At 47.9% G+C, this 27,121-nt stretch overlaps 1 protein-coding gene across 1 annotated transcript in view; it reads right to left on the reverse strand.

Annotated features, from left to right (window-relative positions):
- MINDY3 (MINDY lysine 48 deubiquitinase 3) overlaps nucleotides 1–27,094 on the reverse strand; it is a 136,099-nt gene extending 109,005 nt beyond the window's left edge. The window contains exons 1-6 of the mRNA XM_085892580.1: nucleotides 26,799–27,094; nucleotides 14,113–14,192; nucleotides 8,877–8,937; nucleotides 8,602–8,763; nucleotides 8,274–8,328; nucleotides 6,603–6,717 (exon numbers count right to left, since the gene is read on the reverse strand). Of these exons, the coding sequence (XP_085748706.1) occupies nucleotides 6,603–6,717; nucleotides 8,274–8,328; nucleotides 8,602–8,763; nucleotides 8,877–8,937; nucleotides 14,113–14,192; nucleotides 26,799–26,886 (561 nt within the window). The 5' untranslated portion in view covers nucleotides 26,887–27,094. The remainder of the gene's footprint in view (nucleotides 1–6,602; nucleotides 6,718–8,273; nucleotides 8,329–8,601; nucleotides 8,764–8,876; nucleotides 8,938–14,112; nucleotides 14,193–26,798) is intronic.
- Nucleotides 27,095–27,121: the final 27 nt, after the last annotated feature.

Consider the following 27,121-nt stretch of genomic DNA (forward strand, 5'->3'; position numbering starts at 1 on the left):
GCTATAAAGGGCCGCGTTCGCTCGCCGAGAAGTTGAGTCAAGTTGAGTCAGTCAAGTTGAGTTGGGAAGAGTCGGAGTAGTTGAGTCAGTCAAGGAGAGTTGAGAAGAGAAGAGTCAGAGAAAGCAGTTGGACGGAGCTGAGAAGAGTGGAGAGTTGGAGAGGTGGCGGCGGCGAAGGCAGTCGAGAGGGCGCTCGTGTCAGAGTCGGGGAGCTGCGGAGAGGGGAGGCCGGTAACGCGACCAAGGTCGCGGTGGAGACGCTCGTCGCGGGACCCGAGCCAGTGGGATATCCTCATTCCCCCGAGCATCAACAACCCCCTCCTGTTTCCCCCCGCGCGGAGATAGTGTGAGAAGGGGGCCCCGTTCCCACCCCATTTCCAGGCAGTGCCAGCGAGGCCCGCGGAGTCGGGGCGCCACCGCCATCTTGCGGCTCATCACCAGACGGGTAGGCTCGACGCGGTCTCGGCCCCAGGCCCGTCTGCCCCCTTGTAGTGGAGGGTGGTCCCTTTTTCTTTTGCTTTGAGTATATGTGTTGTCGGCGCCGTCTGTGAAGTAAAACTGTATAAGTGTTGCCGTGTGCTCGGTAGTCGGTAGTAGATCTGCATTGTTGCATTTGCTTTTTGTGCAGAATTGTGTTTCTTCTATTTTTACATTTGCTTTTGGTGTATAATTGTATATGTGTGCTTTCCGTTTGCCGCGGAATAAATGTGCTTTATGTTGAACTGTTTTCCCGTTTTGCTTCGTCTTTTCTTTTATTGAATCTCCATCTTACTTCACGTAAAGGGTTGGTCGTGGGCTAAATACGCCCGATAAGTAATCGAACCGTCGAGGTTGACGATAACACCGCTCGGTTATCCCGATAGTACGGAACGGGTCGCTTAAAGTGGCCCGTGTCCGAAGTCGACCTGCGGCGAGGTGCGATCGCCCGATCTACCCTCCATGTGGGTACTTTGGTAGGTCGAATTTGGCGAGCAACCCTATCCCACGCGGGGGGCCGATTGGCACGATCGTGGTGAGGCCGAAAGGCCCACCCGTGACTAGTTCCCGGCGTTAGTCCGAGAGGGTCACGACGGGATTGTCCGTCCGGTGGGCGACGTGCCGCGATTCGAGTTACGTGGCCGCTCGCACGCCGGCGGGCGCGAATCCGTAACAATATATTTTGACGATTGCACCAATTTTCAAACAGCTCTCAGAAATTCTCTCCTTCCTCGTCACGAGTGGAAGAGCTAAAAACTTCACAGCTTACAAGGCATTCTCAAAAGTTCAATGACGTACAGTGAGACTCATTTTTGTGGATGAACACTCCTGCGTGAAGGCAAAAGCTCTGAGGATCATTAAAATAACGCATCAGGAGGTAAAGCCCCAAAGCATCTCTGTCTCATTTTGCAGACGGGCTTGTGGCCTCTCCTTCTTCGACTAACTTTCACCTGATTTCCCCCCCCTCCCCCTGCCCCTTCAGTTTTCCACCCCATGCAGCCACAAAATATCACACACCATCATCCAGTAATCCAATTTTATCAGGCTTCAAAAATTCAAAGTTTGTGCTTACTAGTACTCCTACATTTTAATTAATCAATTCACCTGATAAAATGCACATTGCTTTGGCCTTTCTGATGACAATGCTGAACTCTGGTATGCATGTAAGAGTGGTGTGCAACTTCAGCACCATTTTAAACTCCACAAATGCTCTTAAGATGAAAGCACTTTTAACAATTTTGATAATTGCTCGCAATTCTCAGCCAAGCAAGTGCGATATGGTGAACACTATTAACAACTGCCTCACACCAGGAAAGGCCACGTTGTCTATCCCACAACACTGCATCTTCCCGTGTTGTGGATCTCCGCCCGTCGGCGTGCGAGCGACCGCGTCTAGCCAATGGCGGCCATCTCGCCCACCGAACGGACAATCCAGTCGCGGCTTTCCGGATCAACGCCAAAAACCAGCCACGGGTGTGTTTTTAACCACACCACAACCTTGTCCGTACTCTACCCGCGCTACAGGGTCAATCGCCAAATTGTCGATATACCTACTTAATCACACAGGTAGATTACCGAGAGATTGTACCTCAACGGGGCCGCTGTAACTGAGCGGGGTGTTATCACGACCCCCGTTGGACCCGATCGCTTTACCGGCTATTTAAAAACCAACTATATTCCGAGTACAAGATGGCAGTTCAATTAGGGAAAAGACGCAACGAACGGGGTACATTTAAACAAGCACATTTATTTACGAACAACACATAAGCACATATAAACAATGATGCAGTCATGCAGGTATGCAATCAATACAAAACACACATGCAATCATGCATCAATCAAGCAAAAGTAATGCAAAAGAGCTAATACCGTCTATCTATTATGTACATGCACTTAACAATTCTACTTAGCGGACATGGCGCCACAACATTCATTCAAAAGTAAAGAAAAACCCCAGGACAGACGAGGGGCAGACTGGACCCCTTGGGGTCTTTATTGACATTGAGCCGTGTAGACCGCAGAGGCTCCGCGAGACCAGGCTAGCTACCTTCACCTTGCTGGGGCGGCCCGCAGCGTCCCCTCTCCACGACCTCCAGACCTCCAGACCCACAGACCTTGACCCAGGCAGAGAGCGACCACGACCTGCAGACCTTGACAGACCTCCACCTCTCAACCTCAGCACCTCACAATCTCGAGAGACAGACAAAGACCTCCAGACAGACCTCGACCCTCTCCTCAGCCCATACTTTATACCCACGGCGCGTGTCGCCCCTCTCAACTTCCAGCATGAGCGGGAAACTTTCAGAAGTTCGTGGTTGTTAGAGCCAAAGGAGTGTGTCGCCAGGGGCATTGTCCGCCCAAAATCAGGCCCCTCCTTTACATCAACTTGGAACCCTGGCTTGATCTGCCCCTTCCCCCTCCCGGCGCGCGGGAAAGCAGGGAAAGGGGGAGGGGAAGTCCCAGGCGTTATCGGAACTTCTCTCTTCGGAGCTGTGGTTCTGCCCGCACTCCGCGGCAGCAACGGGTTTTCCTACCGTTGCCTTTGTTTCCTTTCTTGATGAGTATCCGTGGTGTAGATGTTATTCGATGTGGAGAAGTTTGTGGTGTGGTTGTTGAGGTAGTGGTGTGGTCGTTGAAATGCGGTTGTAGAGAAGGTGGTTGTGGTTGTTGTGGAGAAGGTGATGCTTGCGTTCGTGGTGGTCGTGAGGGTGGTGTGGTTGGGCGGTTGACGAGAAGGTAGTGGTGGTGATCTTGGTTGTAGTGGGTTGGTGGCTGTTCATTGTCTGTGGGGATGTTGGTGGTTGACGAGAAGGTGGTGGTGGTGATCGTGGTTGTTGTGGTTGGTGGTAGTAATGGCGGTTGGTCCAAGATAACGATAGTAAAAGAAAAACACTATCTCAAAGATCACAGCCCCGATCACGCGAATAATTCCCATGAGACAACGGTGGGGAAATCTATCTGAACACAGACTTATCGGCATAACTGATCTAAGGACCTATATGGTGCTCTGCGAATTTTCACAGCCGTAACACCAGCATAACCCTGTTTGGTGTTCCCATTCAATTACCTAGCTTGTGATATTGGGATACCAAGTTCAAACAACATACACCCGATTTGTCCATTGTCGACTCTACTAATGTCCTTACAATTCGTGTACAAGTCCACTGTTGACTCTAATGTCCCTGTCTTGGATATGTTTTAATATACAAACTCCTCCATCAACCTTGGATCACTGTTTAACTAAAAGAGAACTTGTTTTAGCTCCATAACTCTAGTCCAAGGGTATAAATTCCTGTGTAAATGGATCGCAAGAGTGGAAGACCTTGAAAATTTTTCACTTTACCCATTTACTTCACTGTTCTCAATTTGATAGCTTCTTATTACCTCCACCAGCGAAGGTGGACAGAAGTTATGTTTTCACCCCTGTTTGTCTGTCTCTCTGTCTGTGAGCAATATAACTCAAAAAGTTGGGGACAGATTCGGACGAAATTAGGTGGACAGGTTGGGTGTGTGACAAGGACGAATTGAGTAGATTTTGGTGAAGATCCGGGTCTGAATCCGGATACTAGAATTTTTAAAGTGATTCTTCACCAATGAGAGATTGGAGCAAAAACAATATTGTTAAAGGGGCTGTCACACCTTGATGATTTAGCCAGCAATGGCAACGTATAAAAATGTATGTAAAACGTTGGCGTACGCTGAAGTTTTGATGTTTTTAAAAAAGCTTTTTGGCATATTCATAACGTGTTGGTCGTATGCATAACATATTAGTAACGTACACAGAATGTTTCGTTGTCTTATAGATAACTTATACCAACGAATGCTTTGCCTGTTGTCGGCGTTCACAACCTGTGCCCAACGATAGTCTAACTTAGGCATAGCGCGCTGCACGTACCGCCGACGAACTCGTGGCGTAGCCTATTAAAAAGCTGCCGCTCGTCGATTCAAATCATAACCACCTGAGAATTGGAAGTGTCAACCACGCAGTCACACCTTGACGATTTAGCCAGCGTATGCCGACCTCTGAAAAATGTGTCTAAAACGCTGGCACACGTCGAATACGGTATGGGTAAGTTTGGTTTACGTGAAGAGCACGCTGAAAAACGATGAAGTACGCTGTCATACGTCGTGAAATTTCAAGCATGCTGAAAATTTTACGACCTACTCGCCGTATGGCTCACACGTTCCGCTACGCTGGGAATAAGTTGTCGGCTCGATATGCGATCGTTGACACACGTCGACACAAGCTCCTTGTAAGTTACTCATAAGTTGAAACACGTCGATGTAATGCTTAGCGCACCCAAAACTTATTTCTAACCTATGAGTAACGTGCTTTGAACCTATGTGTAACGTACCTCCAACACATGACGTATGTAGACGTATTTGATTGACATCTTCCGGACGACCACAGAACTTACTGAACGTGTTTCTAATTTACAGCTACCGTATAATGGCGTGTTGGCAGCGTTTAAAAACCGCCTGCCTGGCAGCACCATCTTCAGCATCCTTCTCCCGATATACTCCGCTTCCCTCCTATGCACATGTCCAAACCATCTCAATCTCGCCTCTCTCATTTTGTCTCCAAACCGTCCTACCTGCGCAGTCCCTCTAATATACTCATTCTTTATCCTGTCCATCCTCGTCACTCCCAACGAGAATCTCCCATCCTCCCATCCCTCCCATCCCTCCCATCCAGTAACACTTGTAACACTCCCATCCAGTCCACCAAATTTCATCCGAATCCGTCCACAACTGTTTGAGACATCGTGCTATATATGCATGAAGAAAGGAGAGGTTCGCATGTGCAGCCAAGCAAAATAATGTAAAGAATGGAAAGAAAATCACTACCTAAAGCCCTTGCAACACATATTATCCCATTGACCCACAACGCATAAGGGAAGGGCAATCTAAAACAAATACAAATTAAACTAGAAGGGCACTCGGTAGAGCACATACCTCGACCACATAATGCCTGATCCACGAGAACACATCGGGCCCAATACATTTTTTTTTAATATCCTGCGAAACAGTACGATATCGTTTTTGGCCCAATCTCTCAATGGGGAAGATTCACTTTAAAAATTAAATTATTCTCTTATCCAGATTGAATCAATTCGTCCTGGTCACAATCCCATCCAGTCCATCAAATTTCATCCGAATCCGTCCACAACTTTTTGAGATATTGTGCTACATATCATTTTAGCCCAATCTCTCAATGGTGAAGAATCACTTAAAAAATTCTAGTAGTCGGATCCGGATTTTCACCTAAATCTAATCATTTTGTCCTTGTCACATACCCAACCCACCCACAAAATTTCATCCGGATCCGTCCACAACTTTTTGAGATACCCTGTACACAGACAAACAAACAGACAAAAAGAGGTGAAAACATAACGTCCTTCACCTTCGGTGGAGGAGGTAATAATTGTTTTGGGACCGCTATATGTTGTGTGCCATTGCCTCAGGGGAGTGCTGGTTTCACAGAACCACAACAATATATAGCATGATATCTCAAAAAGTTGTGGACGGATTTGGACTAAACTTGGTCGGACAGGTTGGATGGTTCAGTGGTTGAAGAGAAAAGTGGTTCAAGAGAATCCTTTTTAATTTTTAAAGTGATTCTTCACCATTGGCGATGGGGTCAAACACGAAATAGCATGATATTTCAAAAAGTTGTGGACAAGTCACGACAAAACATTGTGGAAGAGTTGGACAGGTGAGAAGAACAAGCCGATTAGATATTAGTTCTGGTCCGGATTCAGATCCGACCTACCAGTGGGATACAAAACGTACACTGTTCAGCCTCGCGGAGGTATGCGCTCTACCGAGTGCCTTTCTAATATTTTGATGTCATCGTTTGCTCTGAAACAAGGTTCTTCTCTGTAAATCAAGAAAGTGACAGCCCTCTTTAGTTTTGGTTATGGTCGGAATAAATAATAAATATTTTAACTGCATATTCAACAGTCCATTCAACTTAAAACTCAAGAGTTTATCCTTATATTTTTTCCTTGTATTTTTTTCAGATCATTTTCCAAATTTCAATTTATCATATGCAAAGTTACAGGGTTTTGGTGTGATATAAGCCATTACGACGGATCTCGAAACAGGAAAACGCAGCAGCCAACCTTGGTGAGAAGGAGGGAATAAAGAAAGAGAAGAACTCCACAACTGCCCGTGAAAATTGGAAAGTGTTCCAGAAGGGTGGCTCGAAGGTCACTACCATTCCCGACAGTTTTGCTTCTAAAATAAATGGAAAAAAAGAAAAAGAAAAGCAAGACAGTTAGAAGATGAGTAATTCCATTTCACAAACATTCGAGGTGCCAAGTAAAATACCCCGTCACCATCACTATTGCCACGGGGTGAGATAATAAATAAATTCCAAATTTCTTGCAAAATAATAGTTTGGCAGCAGGTTAAAAGTTTGTAGAAACTCAGTATCTTTTTTGCACTACATTTACCAATGGCATGGACTCAAAATAAGAATGTAAGCTCATGACAGCGCAGAAAGCGAAGAAGAGCGAGGATGGGTAAGTTAACACTCTGCAGGCTTGGCTCCTGTAGAAATGGCACGATTTCTCCGTAACCCCGTGAATTGCGAAACTGTTTCATGACTTCTTTTTTTTTTCCAAGTTCTTCGCATCTTTTGATACCAAATCAGACAAAGCATTATGGGGTCGTGTGACAATCTAGTGGCACATGTCATCCCCAAAATGTAATTTTCCCATGCATGTTTGTTAATGAATGGAGGTGTGATGTGCAGTCAATTCGGGAATAGTTATTTTTGCCTTTTAAAATGATTTTTGATTGTTGAGCCTTTTTTTTTTTGTATACATTGTCGAGGCTCATGTGAGAGCTAACACACAATGCACAGCAAGGGGGGCATGAGACAAGAGGGGCGGGAGTGGAAAGGACAAAACAGTGGGGAACAGAGACATTAGAAGATCTGTGGAAGGGAGAGGGATGGGGTGGGGAACATGGGGTATACAAGATGGACATTACAGGGACTTTCAGGAAGGAAAGCAGGGAATTTAAAGGAGGTGGGTTTGGGGTGGATTAATGGGGGTGGAAAAGATCAAGGATTTGGATGGGGGATGATAAGAGGTGGTGGTGAATGGCTGGTTTGAAGGCCTGGAGGGAAGAATGGGATTGAACAGAGTGGGAGTTTATTCCAATGGTGGGGAAAAAAAAGAGGAATGAAAGTCTTGTGTAACATTATGATGAAAACAAATGAATGCATTAGAAATCTGTACAATTAAATACAAATGTAATTATAAAAACAATAAAATACATTAGAAATTCAAATAATACAAAACAAAAGAACTGAAAATCCATCTCTGATATCTTAGGGGGGGTAGGGGGATCAAAATGACCCCCTCCACCTCCCCAGCTTAAACATACTTCAAAAAAGCCCCAGCCTGAATAGGGTTAAGAAGCAGGAGGAGGAATGAGCTAAAAGGAATATGTGGGACATACAGATAGATAACATGTACATTTCCCCCAAAAACAGGATTCGTGATCTTTGCCAACAATAGAGAAGTAAACTGTACCCTAAATTGTGATCGTTTATCTTGCATTCATCAGCAACAATTTAGCCGTTTACAGAAAATATAACTGCAACACTCCGGTACCATTTGATCCCATGAGCTCGTTTATTTCCCATTAATGATATTTCCATCTGGTCGAAGATTTTTGCAAGTGGCCTGCAAAAAATCCTGATGAAAATGTCTTTCATGGGGGAACAAATGCCAAAAAACAGATCACCCCCCCCCTTTGCAATGAACTGGAATGATACTTACTGGATCAAGTTGTGAAATCTCTCAAAAGTGACGACGTCCCTGGGCAAAATTACTCCTGCAAGAAACAAACTACAATCACACTCTACAGGGAATGCTATGGCATCAAATCAAGATGGCATTTTCCTTCAACTGAGCGCTCCAATACTGCGTCACCATGATAGTCATGCCAAAACCCTATAAAAAAAAAACTTACAGGATAATTAGGCTAATCCAACTTGACTCGATGCCAATTAATCTGCCTTGAAGGCCCAATGGCTTACTTAGCCCAAATCAAATGTGGCTACCAATCTGAGCTTGGCTGCCAAAATAACCCAAGCCAAAGACTCACCTGACTGGCTCGAATCTGGTTGACTGGTTGTGCTGCCATCCTGCTCATTTTGTTCCTTCCAACCTCTCCAACCCACCAATGTGAGAGCTCCAGAGTGCTGGGGGGCTGCCTGCTCCAAGATCTCACAGAGAGCTTGCGACAAGAGTTCTCGTCTGGTCTCGTCTGGAATCAACAGAAAGCATTACACAGCTCTGTTAATTGGGCAAAACAACTGAGATTCTCTTTCTGTCCAAGGGGGTGAACAATTACCTAAACTCAGCATAGAAGGGACAAACCTGAGCACTGCTGCCAGTTGCCTTGGTGATCGCCAAAAAAGGCCCACTTCAGGAGGAATGCCTGTTAAAAGAAGACAAACACAAAAATAAGGGAAATATATTACATACTTTCATGAAAACAAATTATACATTGACAGAATACAATTTGCATGTTCAGCCCCATAGATAAGCGAATTTCAAAGGAACATGACTGACAAATCTCGAAGAAACCTTCTTGTTGTCTTGATGTGTGCAACAACATTGGACAACATTTCACGAAGAAAATAACTCAAAATAAACGGGGGGGATTAAACACAAAAACTGCCAAATACAATGGCGATACCTTAAATTTTAAGTCAGATTGGGTTTCCTTACTTAGTGTTCCATCGAAGCACACAGCTCATGATGCAGGGTTCCCAGGTTCAAATGTCCAATAGTCTATCGATTTGTCCATCGTCGACCAACATTTGGCCGAACTCACATAAAATACATCAATGTCTCCTCATCTACCATTCCTGAGCATGATACATGTACAATCTCCTTCACGAACATCAGATCACAATATAAAAAAATTGTAACCTCAGGAGATACCAACAATTTGAAAACCATAAAATCGAATTTGAAGGGAATGTGTTGATGGATGTGCCTCAGTCTGTGTTAGATGTCAACCAACTGTTATGTTTTGACCTCAATTAAAGGTCACAAGAAAAACTCAAGATCGAAAGAGAGAGAGACGGAGAGAGAGGGGGGGAGAGAGAGAGAGTGAGAGTGAGAGTGAGAGTGAGAGTGAGAGTGAGAGTGAGAGTGAGAGTGAGAGTGAGAGTGAGAGTGAGAGTGAGAGTGAGAGTGAGAGTGAGAGAGAGAGTGTGAGAGAGAGAGAGAGAGAGAGAGAGAGAGCAGGAGAAAACTAGAAGGGCACTCTTTGATGTCATGATGTCACCAGATATGCCTCTGCCAATATTATTATGCCATTATAATACTTGTACCAAGTTTGATTTAAATGACTGAAACCAGATTCAAAATATTAAATAATTCTGGCTGCCAGACCATCTGTCTGATCAGGTTGAAATTTCCAACATATATTCCCCGTGACTACTAGATCATAACTGTGACGCTTCATGTCGATTGATGAAGTGGTTCAAGAGAAATGGTTTTTAAAAGATTTTAGTCCAATCCAATATGGTTGCCATATCATGTGACCTATTAATTATTCGTGAACACCATGGTATCCCCAAGGCTTGGGGAACACATGGGCAAAGTCTCCCCTCAATCTGTCAAGCTGTTCTGGAGAAGAAGATTTTTTTAAACAGTTTATTCTTCAAAAACATCATAGTTGCCAAACCATGTGACCAAAGACATCATAGAGAACTTTTTGTTCCACATGGATAGGCGATCATGCCTGTAAAGTTTTGCCTCAATCTGTTCAGCCATTTCGGAGAAGAAGATTTTTGAATGTTTTTAAGTTAAAAAAAACAATATGGCTGCCGAACCACGTGACCGATGACATAATCAATTTTTTTCCTCCATACAATTTATCCCCAGATGACCCTCAACATTTTTCATACTGATCAGATAAAGCGTTCGACATATGCAATTATGATGTCATAACGAAGCCACCTATGACAATCAAAATAAATAAATCACAATTGTCTCCCATGGGACATACTCAACACGTGCCAAGTTTCAATTTTTTTTCCATGGAGCAGTTTTGGAGATAGAGGTCCCACCGTTTTGTGCTTCCCTGTCTCACCCCTTGTCTCCTGCTCCCTTTGCTATACGCTCTGTGTTACCTCTCATACGAGCCTCGACATCGTATACAAAAAAAAATGAAGAAAAAAATAAAGTATAACCGGTGGAACCCTCCCTGTCAGGATAAGAGCGCCGTCGGGTTCTTCCACAATTTCTATTCCAGCTGCTTTCTTGTTCTCCTTCATGTGCCCTATCCCCATTATTAATTAAACTGCAGGTTTCTAAAGCGTATTCACTCTGCATTTTTATCCGTGGGATCATCCTCCAGCGTAATCGAATTCCGCTCGGAACCATGCACGCGCTGAATCCGCCACGAGGCTAAATCCTAACCTCACTGTACCACAAACTAGTTGTGTGTGCTCCTCATCTTAGGAATCATTCAATCTCCGGCGATCTCACATCGCCCGCTAATGTATGTACATATGGCTTGGCTGATATCCACTGAAGTTTGCACAAGTGCTGGGGGGTTCCCAGGGTCAGGTCATGGTCATAAAATAATACCTCTAACCCCCGCTTCCCCTTCACAAGGGTGGGTAGACGACATAGGATTTTCACATTTTCACCTGTACACATGTAATCGTGCAAGTGCCTTAACCATTGACAGTTGGGAATTTTTGGAATGTTTCATTTCAAAGAAGATGCCAATTTACATTTTATCCAATGACAATGAGTATTGTTCATCTTGTCTGAAGTTTACTTGCATAGTAAAGGACCTGTCACACCTTGACGATTTTGCCAACGTATGCCTGACGTGTGCAAAATTGGGCTAAAACGCCGGCACACGTTGAATACGTTATGGGTAAGTTTGTATACGTTAAGAGCACGCTGGCATATGTTGTAGAACGCTTGACATACATCATAGTATGCTGGCATATGTCGTAGTACGCTGGCATATGTCGTAGAACGCTGGCATACGTCGTAGTACGCTGGCAAACGTCGTAGTTCGCCGAGCTGTTAGACAAATTTTCCATGCTTGAAATTTCCCGACGTATGCCAGCGTACGACTCACACGTTCCGCATAATGCTGGCCATAAATTGTAGGCACGTTATGCGATCGTTGACACACAGACACACGTTACTTGTAAGTTACTCATAAGTCGAAACACGTCGAGGTAATGTTTAGCGTACCCGAAACTTATTTCTAACCTATGAGTAACGTGTTGTCGGCACGTTACGCGATCGTTGACACACGTTACTTGTACGTTACTCATAAGTCGAAACACGTCAAGGTAATGGTTAGCGTCAGTGTTCCAAACTCCCTGTTTTTTTTTTTTTTTAATTTCTTCGGTATAACGGTGATGTTGACACTTCGATTTCTAGTGCGGTTATAATATCATATAATTAAAAGGCTACCGCTCAACGATTTAAATCATAACCGTAATACCGAAGAAAAAAATATATAAAAAAAACCAGGGAGTCTGGAACACTGACGCTAACCATTACCTTGATGTGTTTCGACTTATGAGTAACGTACAAGTAACGTGTGTGGATGTGTGTCAACGATCACGTAGCGTGCCTAGAACTTATGCCAGCGTACACGGAATGTGTGTCATACGTCGAGTACGCCGATAAATTTTCAACATGCTGAAAATTTCTCAACGTACTCGGCGTACAATGACGTATGCCAGCATGCTCTTAACGTATACAAAACTTACCCATAACGTATTCGACGTGTGCCAGCTTGGTTCGGCAAATTTTTCATACGTCGGCATGCGCTGGCTAAAACGTCAAGGTGTGACAGTGGCTTCACACTTCGATGTCTAGTGCGGTTATGATTTGAATCGTCGAGCCGCAGCCTACTAATAGCCTACGCCACGTGATCGTCGGCGATATTCCGCCGCGCTATGCATAAGTTAGACTATCGTTGGGCATAGATTGTGAACGCCGACAACACGCTCAGCATTCGTTGGTATAATTTATCTATATGTGATTAAAACGTTCTGTGTATGTTACTATTACGTTATGCATACGTCCAACACGTTATTATATGCCCAAAAATTAAAAAAAAACATCAATAGTTCAGCATACGCCAGCATTTTACATACATTTTGCTGGCTGGCCATACGCTGGCTAAAACGTCAAGGTGTGACAGCGGCTTAAGAAAGAACATTTTGGGGGACTGGTAGGATCGCATGCTCACCTTTGAGCCATCTGGCCCAGGTCAGAATCTCAGCACAGCTATAAACTGTCATCCTCGTGTTATTAATACAGGGTGTTGCAGCATGTGCCGTCCTTCGGATGGATCTTAAGCTGGGTGTCTCGCTAGATTTTAAAATTCCCACAGTGCATATCATGAAGAGGATGAGAGTTATCACCAACAAAGTGAAAAAAATACAAATTCCTGAACTAAGCAAGTATCCTATGTTGGGAGTGGTGACTCATATACGATTTTGTAACTTTAGCTGAGATACTGCTTCAGCAGAACAAATACTGTACTCTGAAAAGAGTCTGGTATGACGATGATGATGAAGAAGATGAAGGAAGAACGAAGAAGGAAGAAGGAAGAAGGAAGGAAGAAGGAAGAAAAAAAAATAGTCTTAAATACGTGCTAACAACAAAAACAATGTGAAAAAAAAACAAACAAAAAAAATAATTATTAAAAAAAAAAAACTTTACTTCATAAAGTCCGCAACTGCTGATAAAAGTTTCAAATTTTACTGATCATTATTTTTCAACATGCAGATTAATTCAATGGATGGACTCCAATCTCTACCTTAGGAATTCAATGAAATATTTATCGTTATAAGTAACAAAGCTATGAAACAACTGCGGATACTTGAAAAGCAGCTCAACGAACTTCTTGGCAGTGTTACTAACATTGCACTCAGGGAAGGGAGGTGTTAGGTGAAGCTGCCAAAGAAGCATGGCGATAAATGATATACAGTATGTGCATGCATCTTCAATGACAAAGCAGGGCTTTGTCTATTGACTATTATGTCACCCAGTGGCTGGTGATGAATAAAACAGACACATCAACGATCACACGTTTATGGTAGTCATCAAATTAGAATCCTCAACGCCTTTTTTGTGAGTATATTTACAGCACAAGTAGGTTCGTATTTTTCAGACTCATTCAGTCATCTAGTTCCACCAAATTGTGCCCGACTTCTGGTGACATTCACATTCAGACGTGGCAATTACAGGACAAAATATCGATTTATTTTTTAATACTTCCACTTGTTGTGGTGGCATGATTTCATGCTTTCAACTGTCTATTATCAACGGTGCATCATCACCACTGCTACTGTGTATGGGGGTACCACTGATGCAATGCCCCTATTACCAGTTCAGTGGTACTCATTTTGCCAACCTCGGAATGATGACAAGCTGAGTCAACCCCACCTGGTGTTAATTCAGCGGATTATGGGGCTTGAACTCAGGACCCTTAAATTCCAAACCTGCCACCCTAACCACCAAGCCAACAGCAGGCTAATTTTGATTAATAAAATATTTTTGCTGGGTTTTTACTGGTTGTGCAGATATGTGTGTATGAGGGAAAAAGACTTACCTGCACTGGTGCAATGACTGCACAAGGACCTCCTTCAAACTGTTCCAAGGCTGTTGGTTCATCTCTGCTGAATACAAATCCTGCAAGGAAATAATCTCCATTAAAGTTGTTACGAGCAGGTCCGACAATCTATGACACAGCTCAGCTGGCCACCCTGGAAAATATTTACACACAATCTCCTCCATAAGCGCCTGCATCGCAGAAATAGTGGCAATGCCATCACTATCATGATAAAACAACAAAGTATTTATCTATGTCCCAAAAGTCAGTATCTTCTTCATCTTTGATATGGATACTTCATTAGAAGGGTCGCATATAATACTGTACAGTACTGTAAACAAAACTTTGCAAGTATATTTGAACCTGTCACTGAAGTAAATCAAATTAATCTTCTTGCTGCTATGCAGCATCACTGGAAGATGTTCCGTCTATTGAACTACTCGGCCTCACCATCAGCAACGACCTGTCCTGGGCCAACCACAGAGCAAAGCTGTCCTCAAAAGCCAGCCGCAGACTGGGCAGTGGCCATCCTCCGTTAATCCAAGTCTTTCCTTGGAAAATCAGAGCTGCTCACAGTCAACAAGGCCCCTGTGTGTACCTCAATGGAGCAATGCTATCTACTATTAGCTGGTGCACCAGCATCACATCTGACTCTCCTGGATTCTGTGGAGTCTAAAGCTCTCAAAATTATTGGAATCTCCCATGATGAGACCGAAGCACAAGGTCTGTTGCTCTCACAACACAGGAAGATCGGTGGTGTCTCTATTTTCTACCATGTATCTCTTGACGTTGCTCCCTCTGCTCTCTTAAAACTGTGAACCTCCCTATCTACTCCAGGATGCATGCGTTCTTCCAGTAACCCGCTCCTAGTTAAACTTCCAAAATCCATGCTGACTATACATCTAAGCTCTTTTGTTACTCGCTCCTCTCGTCAATAGAACCACCATTCGGAAGCTAAGTTTTATTTCCACAAGAAAACATTGAGCATTTTACATGTATATATTGAGTCCTTCCAGCTTCACTCTGATTTTGGAAACAAATAATCTGTGACCAGTTGGTTTATTACAGCGTCTACATGCTCTTGCACTTAGTAACGATGTCCTCAATCTTCTATTATCTATACGAATAAATGTGTGTGTGTGTGTGTGTGTGTGTGTGTGTGTGTGTGTGTGTGTGTGTGTGTGTGTGTGTGTGTGTGTGTGTCCTCCATAACTCCAAAACCATAAAACTTAGCAGCCTGAAACTTTGCATGCAAACTAAGAAAACTCCAAGGAAGTGCATGACTGAAAATTGGGTGTTTAGGTTAATTAAAACACCCCCTTTGAAGATAATTAACAGCCATATTTAATTATATCCTTCATCAGGCAATCCTCGGCCACCTTGCCTCTGGGATCTGAAGCCGCCATGTATTTTGGCCTGCTCAACCATGCCTCGACTTGGAACAGGCCACGACGATTTCTTAAGGATGAAGTTTTTTTTTTCCCCACTTTCCTCACTCACATTATCGAATGTCTGTTCATCATAGCTACAAATCGCTGTATCATCGCTTTTTTAAGTACTATAGTTTTCACATTAGGAGCTTGGAGAGATTTCATGCATTATATGATACGATTTTCCATGATCTACTCTCACGGGCTAATTAAAGTAAATCATCGAAATATTATTTTGGTTTTGGGGGTCAGATATCATCTGGACTAAATAAGTGTCAAAATCTGTTGTGAAATCTGATAATTTAAATAAATAACGAGTCTTATAACCAAGCCGATATACCTATTTACTTTAAGCAAGCATGACTATGTTCCCTCCTCGTCCATAGAAACGTAAGAAAATGTGAAATTTCCAAACCATTAAACTTATCTTTTTCTACTGTTTGGAGAATTATATTGAGTGAACAAAATATTTCGGAACGTGCCAAAATTAACCAGCTTCATTGAGCTGTGTGATTTAATACATTCACTGCTAGACCTTGTGCCCTGTACCCCGGAGGGACTGCCCATCCATCACATCTGCCAGATCTGTGTCTATATTGTTATGGTTCCAGGAACCGTATGCATTCAAACATACAGGTGCCCCGAAGTTAGTTATGCCGTTAAGTATATGTGTCGACAGAACCCCTCTTCGTGTTTAGTGGGAAATCGAAGGGGTGCGTTGTGATGTTTTTTTAGTTTGGTTAATAAATCATTTTATTTCCCCTCTTATGGAACCACGGTACCTTACTAGCGCTTGCAGCCTCGGTTCGCTGGCCACAGCGTACCACTGTCCACCCGCTGCCTCCAGAGACTCGTTTTTCCGAGGCAAAATCTCCACGTTCGCCGTTCCAGTTCCTTCTCGGCTTCCCCAAACGTACGCAGTCCGGCTGCACCGTCATTCACCTTCCCCAAACACACGTGGAGTATGCGGGCCTCACCGGTGCCTGGTCAAGGCCCCGCCCAGAAAGGGCGGACCCATGGGAGCCCCGTCCAATCAGGGCGGACAGTGACGTCAGTTTTTGACCAAGGCCCCGCTCCGCTGAGAGAGGTCGATGGACTACGAAGGGACTCTCTGAGACACACGCTCGTGGGAGTTCAGTCAAAAGGCTCAGCTCAGTTCTGCATTCGCTGGGGTGTCCATTGGAGTTTTGCTGGAGTCTTCAGTTCGGTGTACGAGAAGGATTGACAGACCGAGAGCTTTTTCATGAGTCTGTGGGTGGTGGTGCATGGCCGTTCTTAGTTGGTGGAGCGATCCGTCTGGTCGATTCCGATAACGACCGAGGACACCCGACCTCGACCGGGTCTCTCGCTGGGTCCTGTCCACGACCCTGATCCCCACCCTGGAGCTCCGCTCTGCTTTGCTCGGGTTCCTCCATGGACTTGAGCCCCACACATATGACTGCGGGCCGAGCTGCATGACCATTGGCAGGTGCCACACCATGGAGTACCCCCTCCCTCCGACGTGCAAGTACCCAGCCGAGCCGCGACCCCCGCTCGTCTCTCCCTGGCTGCGAGGTTCCTTGGAATTCACCTGGGTTTATTTTCATCTGTGTGCGTCTATATGTGTGGCGCCGTCTGCTAAGTACAACTGCATAAGTGTTTTCGATCATTGTAAATCTCCTGTATATCCGCGATAAGCTTGCTCTGTGTCCTTCTTGCTGTAAATAAAACAATTGTAGAAATGTTCCCAGTTCGTTTTCGTCTTTTCCTCCATTGGTCCAGCATGGTTCAGATCTGAGTTTTAGCCGGGTCTTTGTTCCCGTTAATCTGCTCATCTGAGTCGGCAGCACGGCTTTGGCAGTTCCGCTCAACTGCACCTGAACCGGAGTTGGTAGTCTGTACTGTACTGGGAGATGCTTAGCAGGCAGACACGATGTACTGTACTGTACTGGGAGATGCTTAGCAGGCAGACACGATGTACTGTACTGTACTGGGAGATGCTTAGCAGGCAGACACGAAGCGGAGGAACAGTCGAGCCGGGCTGTGTTGCACGAGTGCGAGCGCGGGCGTACTGTGCCCGCGGCTCTCCTTTATTCCGTACGCGGTACACTCACGAGCCGGCCGACTCCAGCATTACTACGACGCCTCAGACGGCGTGCACACCTCATATCCCTTGCCGAACCCCACGGCCACTCCTCCAACCATCACGCCCATCATGCATCATCATCATGCCCCTCCCCGTGGGCATGGCTACACCACACTCCTCCCTCCTAAAAGTATGATTATTAAATGATCAGTATTATAAGAAGCATAGACAACACGAAGAACCTCGGTATAATAATCATGCAAATAAAATGAAAACAGCGAAGTATAACAGCACATCACATCATATAATGCGTGGAAGCGAGCTACTGGAGAAGCACAGCAGCACGACTCAGCAAACCCGCCCCCAGGCAGACCTGAAACAGATAAACCTTTCGAGGCCGGACCCCCGCTGTCTGGAACCCGCGGCGCCACCGCCAGACCCAACCGACCTTGGTGGGGGCGCTGAACAGCACCCTTGGCTGGAAGCAACAAACACTCCCCAACCCTCACGCACCATAATCAGTTAAGATTCCACCGCATGGCCAAAACGGCCTTGAGCGCACCCAGAGAGCCGTGCCCCAGGCGCCAGGCACGTCTGACCTCGCTGAAAGCAGAGGTGGGGGTAACGCCGACCAGCGCACGAGTCCCGGCTCCGAGTCGATCTCCGAGACCCACACGGCAGTTAGACGGTAGTAATTCCATTTAAACCCCACTTCAACCATAAGCTCGTTATAAATCAATAGGAATAACATTCGAACCATTGCGAATTCATTTTTCCGTACAGCGCGCTTTTTTGATAAAATCCCAGTACAAGACAAAGCAATTACCTGCGGCCTGGAGCAACTGGAGGCTAACAAACCTTCTTTATTCGCCCCCACATCACATTGATCATAATCCAACTCCCATTGACTGATCTCCGCCACATCCACTTTTACACGAGAACTGCTGGCATTTATTTCAACAACGTTAAACTGCATCAATAGAGCAAGGAAAAACACATATGCCATGAACAACAACCCACAACCCACATCACGAGTATGGCTCTCGCCGCCCCTGGAGCGCACATCATCGCCGCAGGCAGCAACGAACGGTGGCTCCCGCTTCGTCGACGCGGCCCCCGCCGCCAGCGCCTCGCCCTCGGTATTCGACGAAGGTCTCGAAGAGAGCACTGGCACATCTGGATGCACGAACCGGAACCCGTTCCGACCCAAAAGGGTCCGGCTCGCCGAGCCCGGCTCCTGCTCCGGCTCGCCGGCATCATCATGCCCCGGCCGCAGGCTGATCTCCAGGTCACTGGGGTCCTGCTGCGGTGCCCCTCCGCTCCCGGTGCGATCGTGCTGCGGTGCCCCTTCGCTCCCGGTGCGACCGTGCTGCGGTGCGCGCTCTCGTCCCGCACCGCTAGGCGCGCGAGCACCCTGCGGCACTTGAGCCATCGCGCGGACTTGCGCGGTCACCGGTGTCTGCTCGACAGATGAAACAGTCGCGATCGCCGAGTCGAATGTGATGTCGGTCAATGGCTGCTCGCAGACAATGTCAATGGCTACTCGCAGACCAGAAATAAAATGATCTCTGAACCGTGCCGGATGCTCCTCTGCCGTGAATTTGCACGGCACAGCCGAATGCGATGCGCGGCCAGCACGAGTGGACTCAATTCGACACCCGATCCGTGCCTCGCTCACTTCCCCCCCCCCCCTGCCACTGATCTTGCCATTCCCGGATCAATTGCAAGCAGGTTTCGACGCGGGACGGAAGGATCGCCTCGCACACCGCCATCTATGAACGCAACAATGGGCGATGACCCTCGGCCCACACACCGTAGACGACCTCGAGAGCCCAGACCGCCGTCCGAGTGATTGCATTGCCACGCTCGCCCACGACCCGCGCCGCAGACCGTGCGCATGGCCGTGCGTGCCTGGCCCATTGCGATGACCCCTAGACCATCTGCTGTGTCCCGACCATCGAGACCTCGGACATTCTCCAGAGCTTGCGCGACGTCCAACGCCGCGTTCGAGCCGAAACGCGTATCCTCGACAAAACGAACAGGAAAATGAACCAAATGAACGAACGTTGCCCACTTGACGTGGCCGAAGCAGATTCCGACGAAGGCGGGCATGCGTACGTTTGCCATGCACCGACCCTTTGCCATGTTCGCGCCGGCGAGACCTTTGGCTCCGTAGACTGGAACCGCACGGGTCATTCGCCGCCCTTACACACGTCGATTCGAAGATCCTCGTCGCCAACTGTACTGTACTGTACTGGGAGATGCTTAGCAGGCAGACACGAAGCGGAGGAACAGTCGAGCCGGGCTGTGTTGCACGAGTGCGAGCGCGGGCGTACTGTGCCCGCGGCTCTCCTTTATTCCGTACGCGGTACACTCACGAGCCGGCCGACTCCAGCATTACTACGACGCCTCAGACGGCGTGCACACCTCATATCCCTTGCCGAACCCCACGGCCACTCCTCCAACCATCACGCCCATCATGCATCATCATCATGCCCCTCCCCGTGGGCATGGCTACACCACAGGTAGTTGGAACTCTACCGCAGTCGGTAGAGTAACCCGGTTCGAGCAAGACGTGCCGAGGGCGTGGTACCCCGGTAGACAACACTGCGTGGTTAATTAGGTAAATTGGTTCCAGACAAAAAGACCCTACGCTACGCGGTGGAGCTATTGTTGTGGGGCCGAGTTTCGGTGGCGAGCACGACCACTAGATGGAGCAGTAGAGTCAGCTCCACCGAACACCCGGAATTTATAGGTCGTCACCCTGGATAACTCCGGAGCCGACGGGTCCCTTATCGGACCGAAGATCGCCAATAGGTCGACCGCGTGGAATAGGGTCAATTGCCAATTTCAATTTACCTAAATACCCACGTCGTCCAAACTACCGGGGAAATTCACCCTCGGCAGCATCTGCGCGATCGGGCCGTTAACGAGCCGTACCCTGAGCGGAGGGTACCAGATTCCTGCTGAGCCGATTGCACGATTTCGGCAGCAATGAGGCCCCCTAGTTCCCGTTTGCAGCGCGGCAAACCAATGATATGATAGAAACACAGAAACGAGCTGATACATTCAACAAGAGGGTATTTCTTTACAATAGGCAGGGAGGGGAGCACAGAAGAGCAGAGTTATCCGACTATAAGAAATGCAATCAATGTACAAGCAAAAGCACTGATAGAGTTGATACTTAAAGACAGGCCCACACACAGACACACACAGAAATGGACCCGTCGGGTCTTTATTGAAGGCTTCCAGCTCGAGGACAGGTGAGCTGGAGACCAGAGCCTGTGTTTGGACCTGTCCACCTCGTGTGGTCTTCGATGATCCGGCTCGGGGGGACTCGAACCTGCAACACGATTCCGCTCCAAGCACCAGGTACCACGCTCTCCAACCGGCCACGCACCAATCGACCAAGACCAAGGAGAAGATCAGAGGCGACGATGATCCAGCATGGCGGGACTCGAACCCGCAACATGATGATGATGACCACGCCAACCACCACCACGACCACCATGACCCTGACCACGACCCTTTTACCACCACGACGACCTCCACAACCTCGACCCTTTTACCACCACCACTACTCAGCCTGGCGTTTCTTATATTCCTTTTTCCTCCGGGATGAGCAAATCGCCGTCTGAGGCGCTCTCCACCCTCATTGGATGGGGCGTCGTGGGAAGGTCGCTCTCTGTGGCAATCTCAATCCCATTGGCTGGGGTGCCGTGGGAAAGGTCGCTCTCTGTGGCAATCTCAATCCCATTGGCCGGGGTGCCGTGGGAAAGGTCGCTCTCTGTGGCAATCTCAATCCCATTGGCCGGGGTGCCGTGGGAAAGGTCGCTCTCTGTGGCAATCTCAATCCCATTTGTCGGGGTGCCGTGGGAAAGGTCGCTCTCTGTGGCAATCTCAATCCCATTTGCCGGGGTGCCGTGGGAAAGGTCGCTCTCTGTGGCAATCTCAATCCCATTGGCCGGGGTGCCGTGGGAAAGTCGCTCTCTGTGGCATGATTGGACAAGGGGCACGCCCCTGCCTTCCTGGGCGGAGTCCCGGTCTGAGGCGATGGAAATCTCCGCCCACGTACGTGGCCGAACGCACGTGCGCCATGGCGTCGGTGTGTGAAGTGAAGTGAAGTGAAGTGAAGTGAAGGGAAGTGAAGTGAAGTTTGTTGTAAACGAATCTCCACAGCGCACACATGAAATTCCCGTTAGACACAGTTAGGGGGCCCAAACTATAAACACACACTTACCGATATAACTATTCTATAGGGAGCATCTGCACTCAACAACCTGAATGTTGAGTGCAGTGAGCTTCCAAATTCGTAACAATATTGGCGTCCACGGTCGGTTAAGCAACCCACCGCCTGACGGAGTTATCCGTGAGCGACAGCCTACAATTCCGGGAGTCTGGTGGGAGACGACGTAACTTCCCCCACCTAGCGGTCGTTTTCGCCAATTTCGGTCCCTGACCCACAACAATATTTTCGGAGGTTTTGCGAGGTGCTCTACAGGGAATAAAAGCAAATGTGGTGAAAAACGGACGTTTTAAAACAAATGTTGGAACGTTTTCCCGGACCCCGAACCGATGTACCACCTGATGCGTTCACAGCTGAGCAGGCAAGATGGTGGATTATGTGCAATGTTTAATTCATGGGCGATTGAACTTTGCGATGTCTCCAAGGTTGTCTGCATTAAGCTGCAACATTTGTGGATAAAGTCACGATTTGAACGAATTCATTTTATTTCATTAACTGCTGCGTGGGTGGTGAAGACCGGCTTTGAAGTTTAAGGGATCATATATGACATGCAGCGACAGCCTGGCCAACCGTTCCTGATCAACCATTTAATTGGAGTGCTTGCCTGAGTGCTTAAGCCACTTGCCAAACACCTTACAGTCAACAGCATGACCACGCTAGATCATCCTGAGTGAATAGTTCACTCACTGCGGACACTTTTGCCCGCCCCGTCGCCCCGGGCGAGTGGTTCATGCTCCGTCGCCCCGGGTGAGTGGTTCTCGCTCCGTCGCCCCGGGCGAGTGGTTCTCGCTCCTTCGCCCCGAGCGAGTGGTTCTCGCTCCTTCGCCCCGAGCGAGTGGTTCTCGCTCCTTCGCCCCGAGCGAGTGGTTCTCGCTCCTTCGCCCCGAGCGAGTGGTTCTCGCTCCTTCGCCCCGGGCGAGTGGTTCTCGCTCCGTCGCCCCAGGTGAGTGGTTCTCGCTCCGTCGCCCCGGGCGAGTGGTTCTCGCTCCTTCGCCCCGAGCGAGTGGTTCTCGCTCCTTCGCCCCGGGCGAGTGGTTCTCGCTCCTTCGCCCCGGGCGAGTGGTTCTCGCTCCATCGCCCCGGGTGAGTGGTTCTCGCTCCTTCGCCCTGGGCGAGTGGTTCTCGCTCCGTCGCCCCGGGCGAGTGGTTCTCGCTCCTTCGCCCCGGGCGAGTGGTTCTCGCTCCTTCGCCCTGGGCGAGTGGTTCATGCTCCGTCGCCCCGAGCGAGTTGTTGTGAAATAACACCCGATTTCCGAGCCATTCGCCGTATTAACATGTTTTCAAAATTACCGAGCCAAATTAATATTTTCCACCTATCACACGCAGCTTTTTATGAAGATTAATGTTTGTGATTATATCCCTGAAGCGTCTATATAAATGCAACGTTGTTTTTCGGTGAAAGATTCTCATGGTGTTTGGGTTGTTGCCGATATCAGCCAAGCGTGTGTGTGCGTGTGTTTCACAAAGCGTACATCTATATATCTCTATATATCTCTCACACACACACACACACACACACACACACACACACACACACACACACACACACACACACACACACACACACACACACACACACACACACACACACACACACACACACACACACACACAAACACACACTACCCCGTCTCAATACAGTGCAGCACCCTCCCTCCCTCCCACAACTCTCACATTCTGCCCTCCCCTTCTGTCTCTGGACGGTGGTTATGTCTGGACAGTGTTTGTCTCCACATGTGTCTGGGCAGGGTTTGTCTTCAGACGTGTCCAGGCGGCGTTTATGTTCGGACAGGAGTTTGTCTCTGGCCAGCTTGGCCCCGGACGCGTCTGGGCGGTGTTCGTCTCCGGACGCGTCCGGGCGGTGTTCGTCTCCGGACGCGTCCGGGCGGTGTTCGTCTCCGGACGCGTCCGGGCGGTGTTCGTCTCCGGACGCGTCCGGGCGGTGTTCGTCTCCGGACGCGTCCGGGCGGTGTTCGTCTCCGGACGCGTCCGGGCGGTGTTCGTCTCCGGACGCGTCCGGGCGGTGTTCGTCTCCGGACGCGTCCGGGCGGTGTTCGTCTCCGGACGCGTCCGGGCGGTGTTCGTCTCCGGACGCGTCCGGGCGGTGTTCGTCTCCGGACGCGTCCGGGCGGTGTTCGTCTCCGGACGCGTCCGGGCGGTGTTCGTCTCCGGACGCGTCCGGGCGGTGTTCGTCTCCGGACGCGTCCGGGCGGTGCTCGTCTCCGGACGCGTCCGGGCGGTGCTCGTCTCCGGACGCGTCCGGGCGGTGTTCGTCTCCGGACGCGTCCGGGCGGTGTTCGTCTCCGGACGCGTCCGGGCGGTGTTCGTCTCTGGACGGAAATTAATGCTCCACTGCACGTCTGCCTTCCCTTCCCTCTCCCTTCTTCAACCCCCCAACCCTCCTCGCTCCCCCACTCTTCTTTCCCTCTTTTTCTCCCTCCCCCCTTTTGTATTACAGTCAGCGAAGCGATGGATGGTATTTGCTCGTCAACAATAAAGTAAATTAAACTTTGTGTTATACCATTCGTTGATGTTCTCATGGTTCTGTCTGTGTTTAAATAATGTGTTTGTAAGAAGGAGATATGCGAGTTCTGGCGTGTTTCGAGATTACAAACATTTGATACCGTCTGGCACACCGCCTTGATCTCCAAACTCTCTGCTTACGGCATCCAAGGACCTCCTCTCATGGACCACTGATTTCCTCCACTCCCGTATTCAGCATGTAGCCTTCATGGGATCCTTTCATCTCCTCTCCCTGTCGATGATGGAGTGCCCCAAGGCAGTGTTCTGGGCCCAGTCCTATTCCTGATCTTCATGAATGATCTCTCTGACTCTTTGGAAAAGAAATCTCCTAATTATCGATTTGCCGATTACTCCACCCCACCTTCTACTGTGACATCCCTCATCCTTCGGACACGCAGGCTGTAGTCTCTTCCTCTTTGCAGACGTTGACAGAATAAGGAGCTGGTCCAACACTTAATGACAAATCCCACACACTCAATCTGTCTCTCCGACAGGACCATCCGTCACACCATCCCATCGACTTACAAAACAAACCACGTGAAGATGTTAAGTTACTCAAACCTTTGTGCCTCAACATTTCAGCCATGATCCGTCTTGGGAAGACCTCATTTCCAATAAGGCCTCCAATGCAATATACCGACTGCGCATCCTTCGCCGTGAAAGACCTTTCCTTGGCCACATTGAACTTTTGACAACTGACACGGCCTTCATTTGCAGCTTGATGGAACACTGCACTCCCCTTTCAGCTGGTGCCTTTGCCTCATGTCTTGCCCTTCTTGATCCCATGGAAAGTGAGGCCCTCAAAATCATGAGCTTCTCTTGTGACAAAGCTGAGCATCTCGGTCTGTTACTTTCACATCACAGACAGGTTGATGGTTTCTCTGTATTCCACCACCTCCTTTTTGGTCTTGCACCCCATGCCCTCTCTTGGCTCTGTTCCTCGCAAGTTTCCGCACGGTGCACACGGTCTGCCATCCATCCATTAGGACCATACTCTGTGCAGAGCGTTGGTGCCGCCGAAGCAGTCTCCTTGGCTATTGGGAACAATCCTGGACGGGTCGCCACTCCGACACAGTATACCAGCATGCTGGCACTCATTTTGCCGACCTCGGAAGGATGACAGGCAGAGTCAACCCCACCTGGTGTTAATTCAACAGCTGAGCGGGATTTGAACTCAGGACCCTAGGATCCCAAGCCCACTACACGGTCTGCCAGTATCCCTCTTCTTGTTAAACTCACAAAATCCAGGCTCACTGCCCACCTGCAGTCATTTTTAGATCCTCGTGGAGGATCTCGAAGTCTTACTCACGTTGTTGTTCCTCATCTTTATCTTGTGGACTTTTTTGTTTCACAGCCTACAGTTTTCATCAAAACTTCCTGAAACTTGGCGTATATATGTAAAAATACCCTGCGCAGACAGTAACCATCTCCGATTCTGAAAATTCCTCCCAGAAAAAAAGTTATGACGTCAAAATATCTCCGCTAATGGAAATCGCCTAAAAAATTATCTCAAACCAGGCAAGCTTTTTGAATTCCGTTTGCGGGAATTGAACAGGTCATTAGCAGAGATGAATTACCGCACATATGATACATCATTATGACATCATATCAATTTTTATGACGTCATTCCTATTTTTTGATATTTTTTGTTTCACAACCCAGAGTTTTCGTCGGATCTTCGTGAAACTTGCCATGTATATGCAGAAAGCCCACGCGCAGCCAGTAACCATCTCCGATTTTGGAAATTCTTCTTAGAAAAAAAGTTGACGTCATAATATCGCCACTAATGGAAATCGCCTATACCATTATCTCCAAAACTAGGCAAGCTGTTTGAATTTTGTTTGCGGGAATCGAGCCCAGCATTAGCACAGATAATTTATCGCAAACCTGATACATCACAATGACGTCATATTCGTTTTTATGACGTCATCATTAAAAGGACGAGGATCTTCGCTCATTCGAGCTCGTTTTCCTCTCTTTTTCTCTCTCGCCTGTGAAACCAACTTTCCCGGTCTGTTCAGTCACATTCTTTCCTCCAGGGCTTCAAGACGGCCGTTCACCACTACCTCAGGTCATCCCCCCCATCGATACTCATGATCTTTTCTACCCCCAAACGACCCTAATCCCAAGCACTCCCTTTTTTCCAGGTTATCGTGATCCACCCCTCAATGCCATGGCAACAGCGCGAGGTACCTTTGTGCTCACCTGACATACTACGTCACTACCATCACGTGACACAACGGCGCTCACATTGGAAACCCGTGAGTTATTTCTGGAATGAAAAAAAATTCGATTCGAACTTCTCTCGGCGGAGAAGGAATAATAACGAGAAGAACAAAACAAGTGGGGAAAAGAATAGACAGCGATTCGTCGATAAATAATCGAGTTTTAGTGCGTGCTGAGGATAACGAACAGTTCTTACCTTGGGTCCACCTGCGGAACAACGAGTCAGTCACTCGATTACGGCTGGACCCCCAGAGCATCTCCAGCAGGTCCCTCCACTCAGCCATGACCCAGCAAGCTCACCTAGGCCTAGGCCTTCCCGACGAGCCGAGGCGAATTCTGTTCGCTCCTCGACGAACAACAAGTCTCATGAACCGTCACCGTTAATGTTTAGTCTTCTCTTCGGCGTCTCAAGATCCTGGCCAAACGGTCGACAGACGCAACATCCCTCAAAAAAAAATTCGCTTATAGTACCAGCTGCCTTGAGGGCAGCTTGGAACCTTCACGAGGCAAGATTTCATC

The sequence above is a fragment of the Eptatretus burgeri genome, chromosome 8 (genome assembly GCF_056783735.1).
Source record: "Eptatretus burgeri isolate ZD-2024b chromosome 8, Ebu_testis_v1, whole genome shotgun sequence".
Lineage (NCBI taxonomy): Eukaryota > Metazoa > Chordata > Myxini > Myxiniformes > Myxinidae > Eptatretus > Eptatretus burgeri.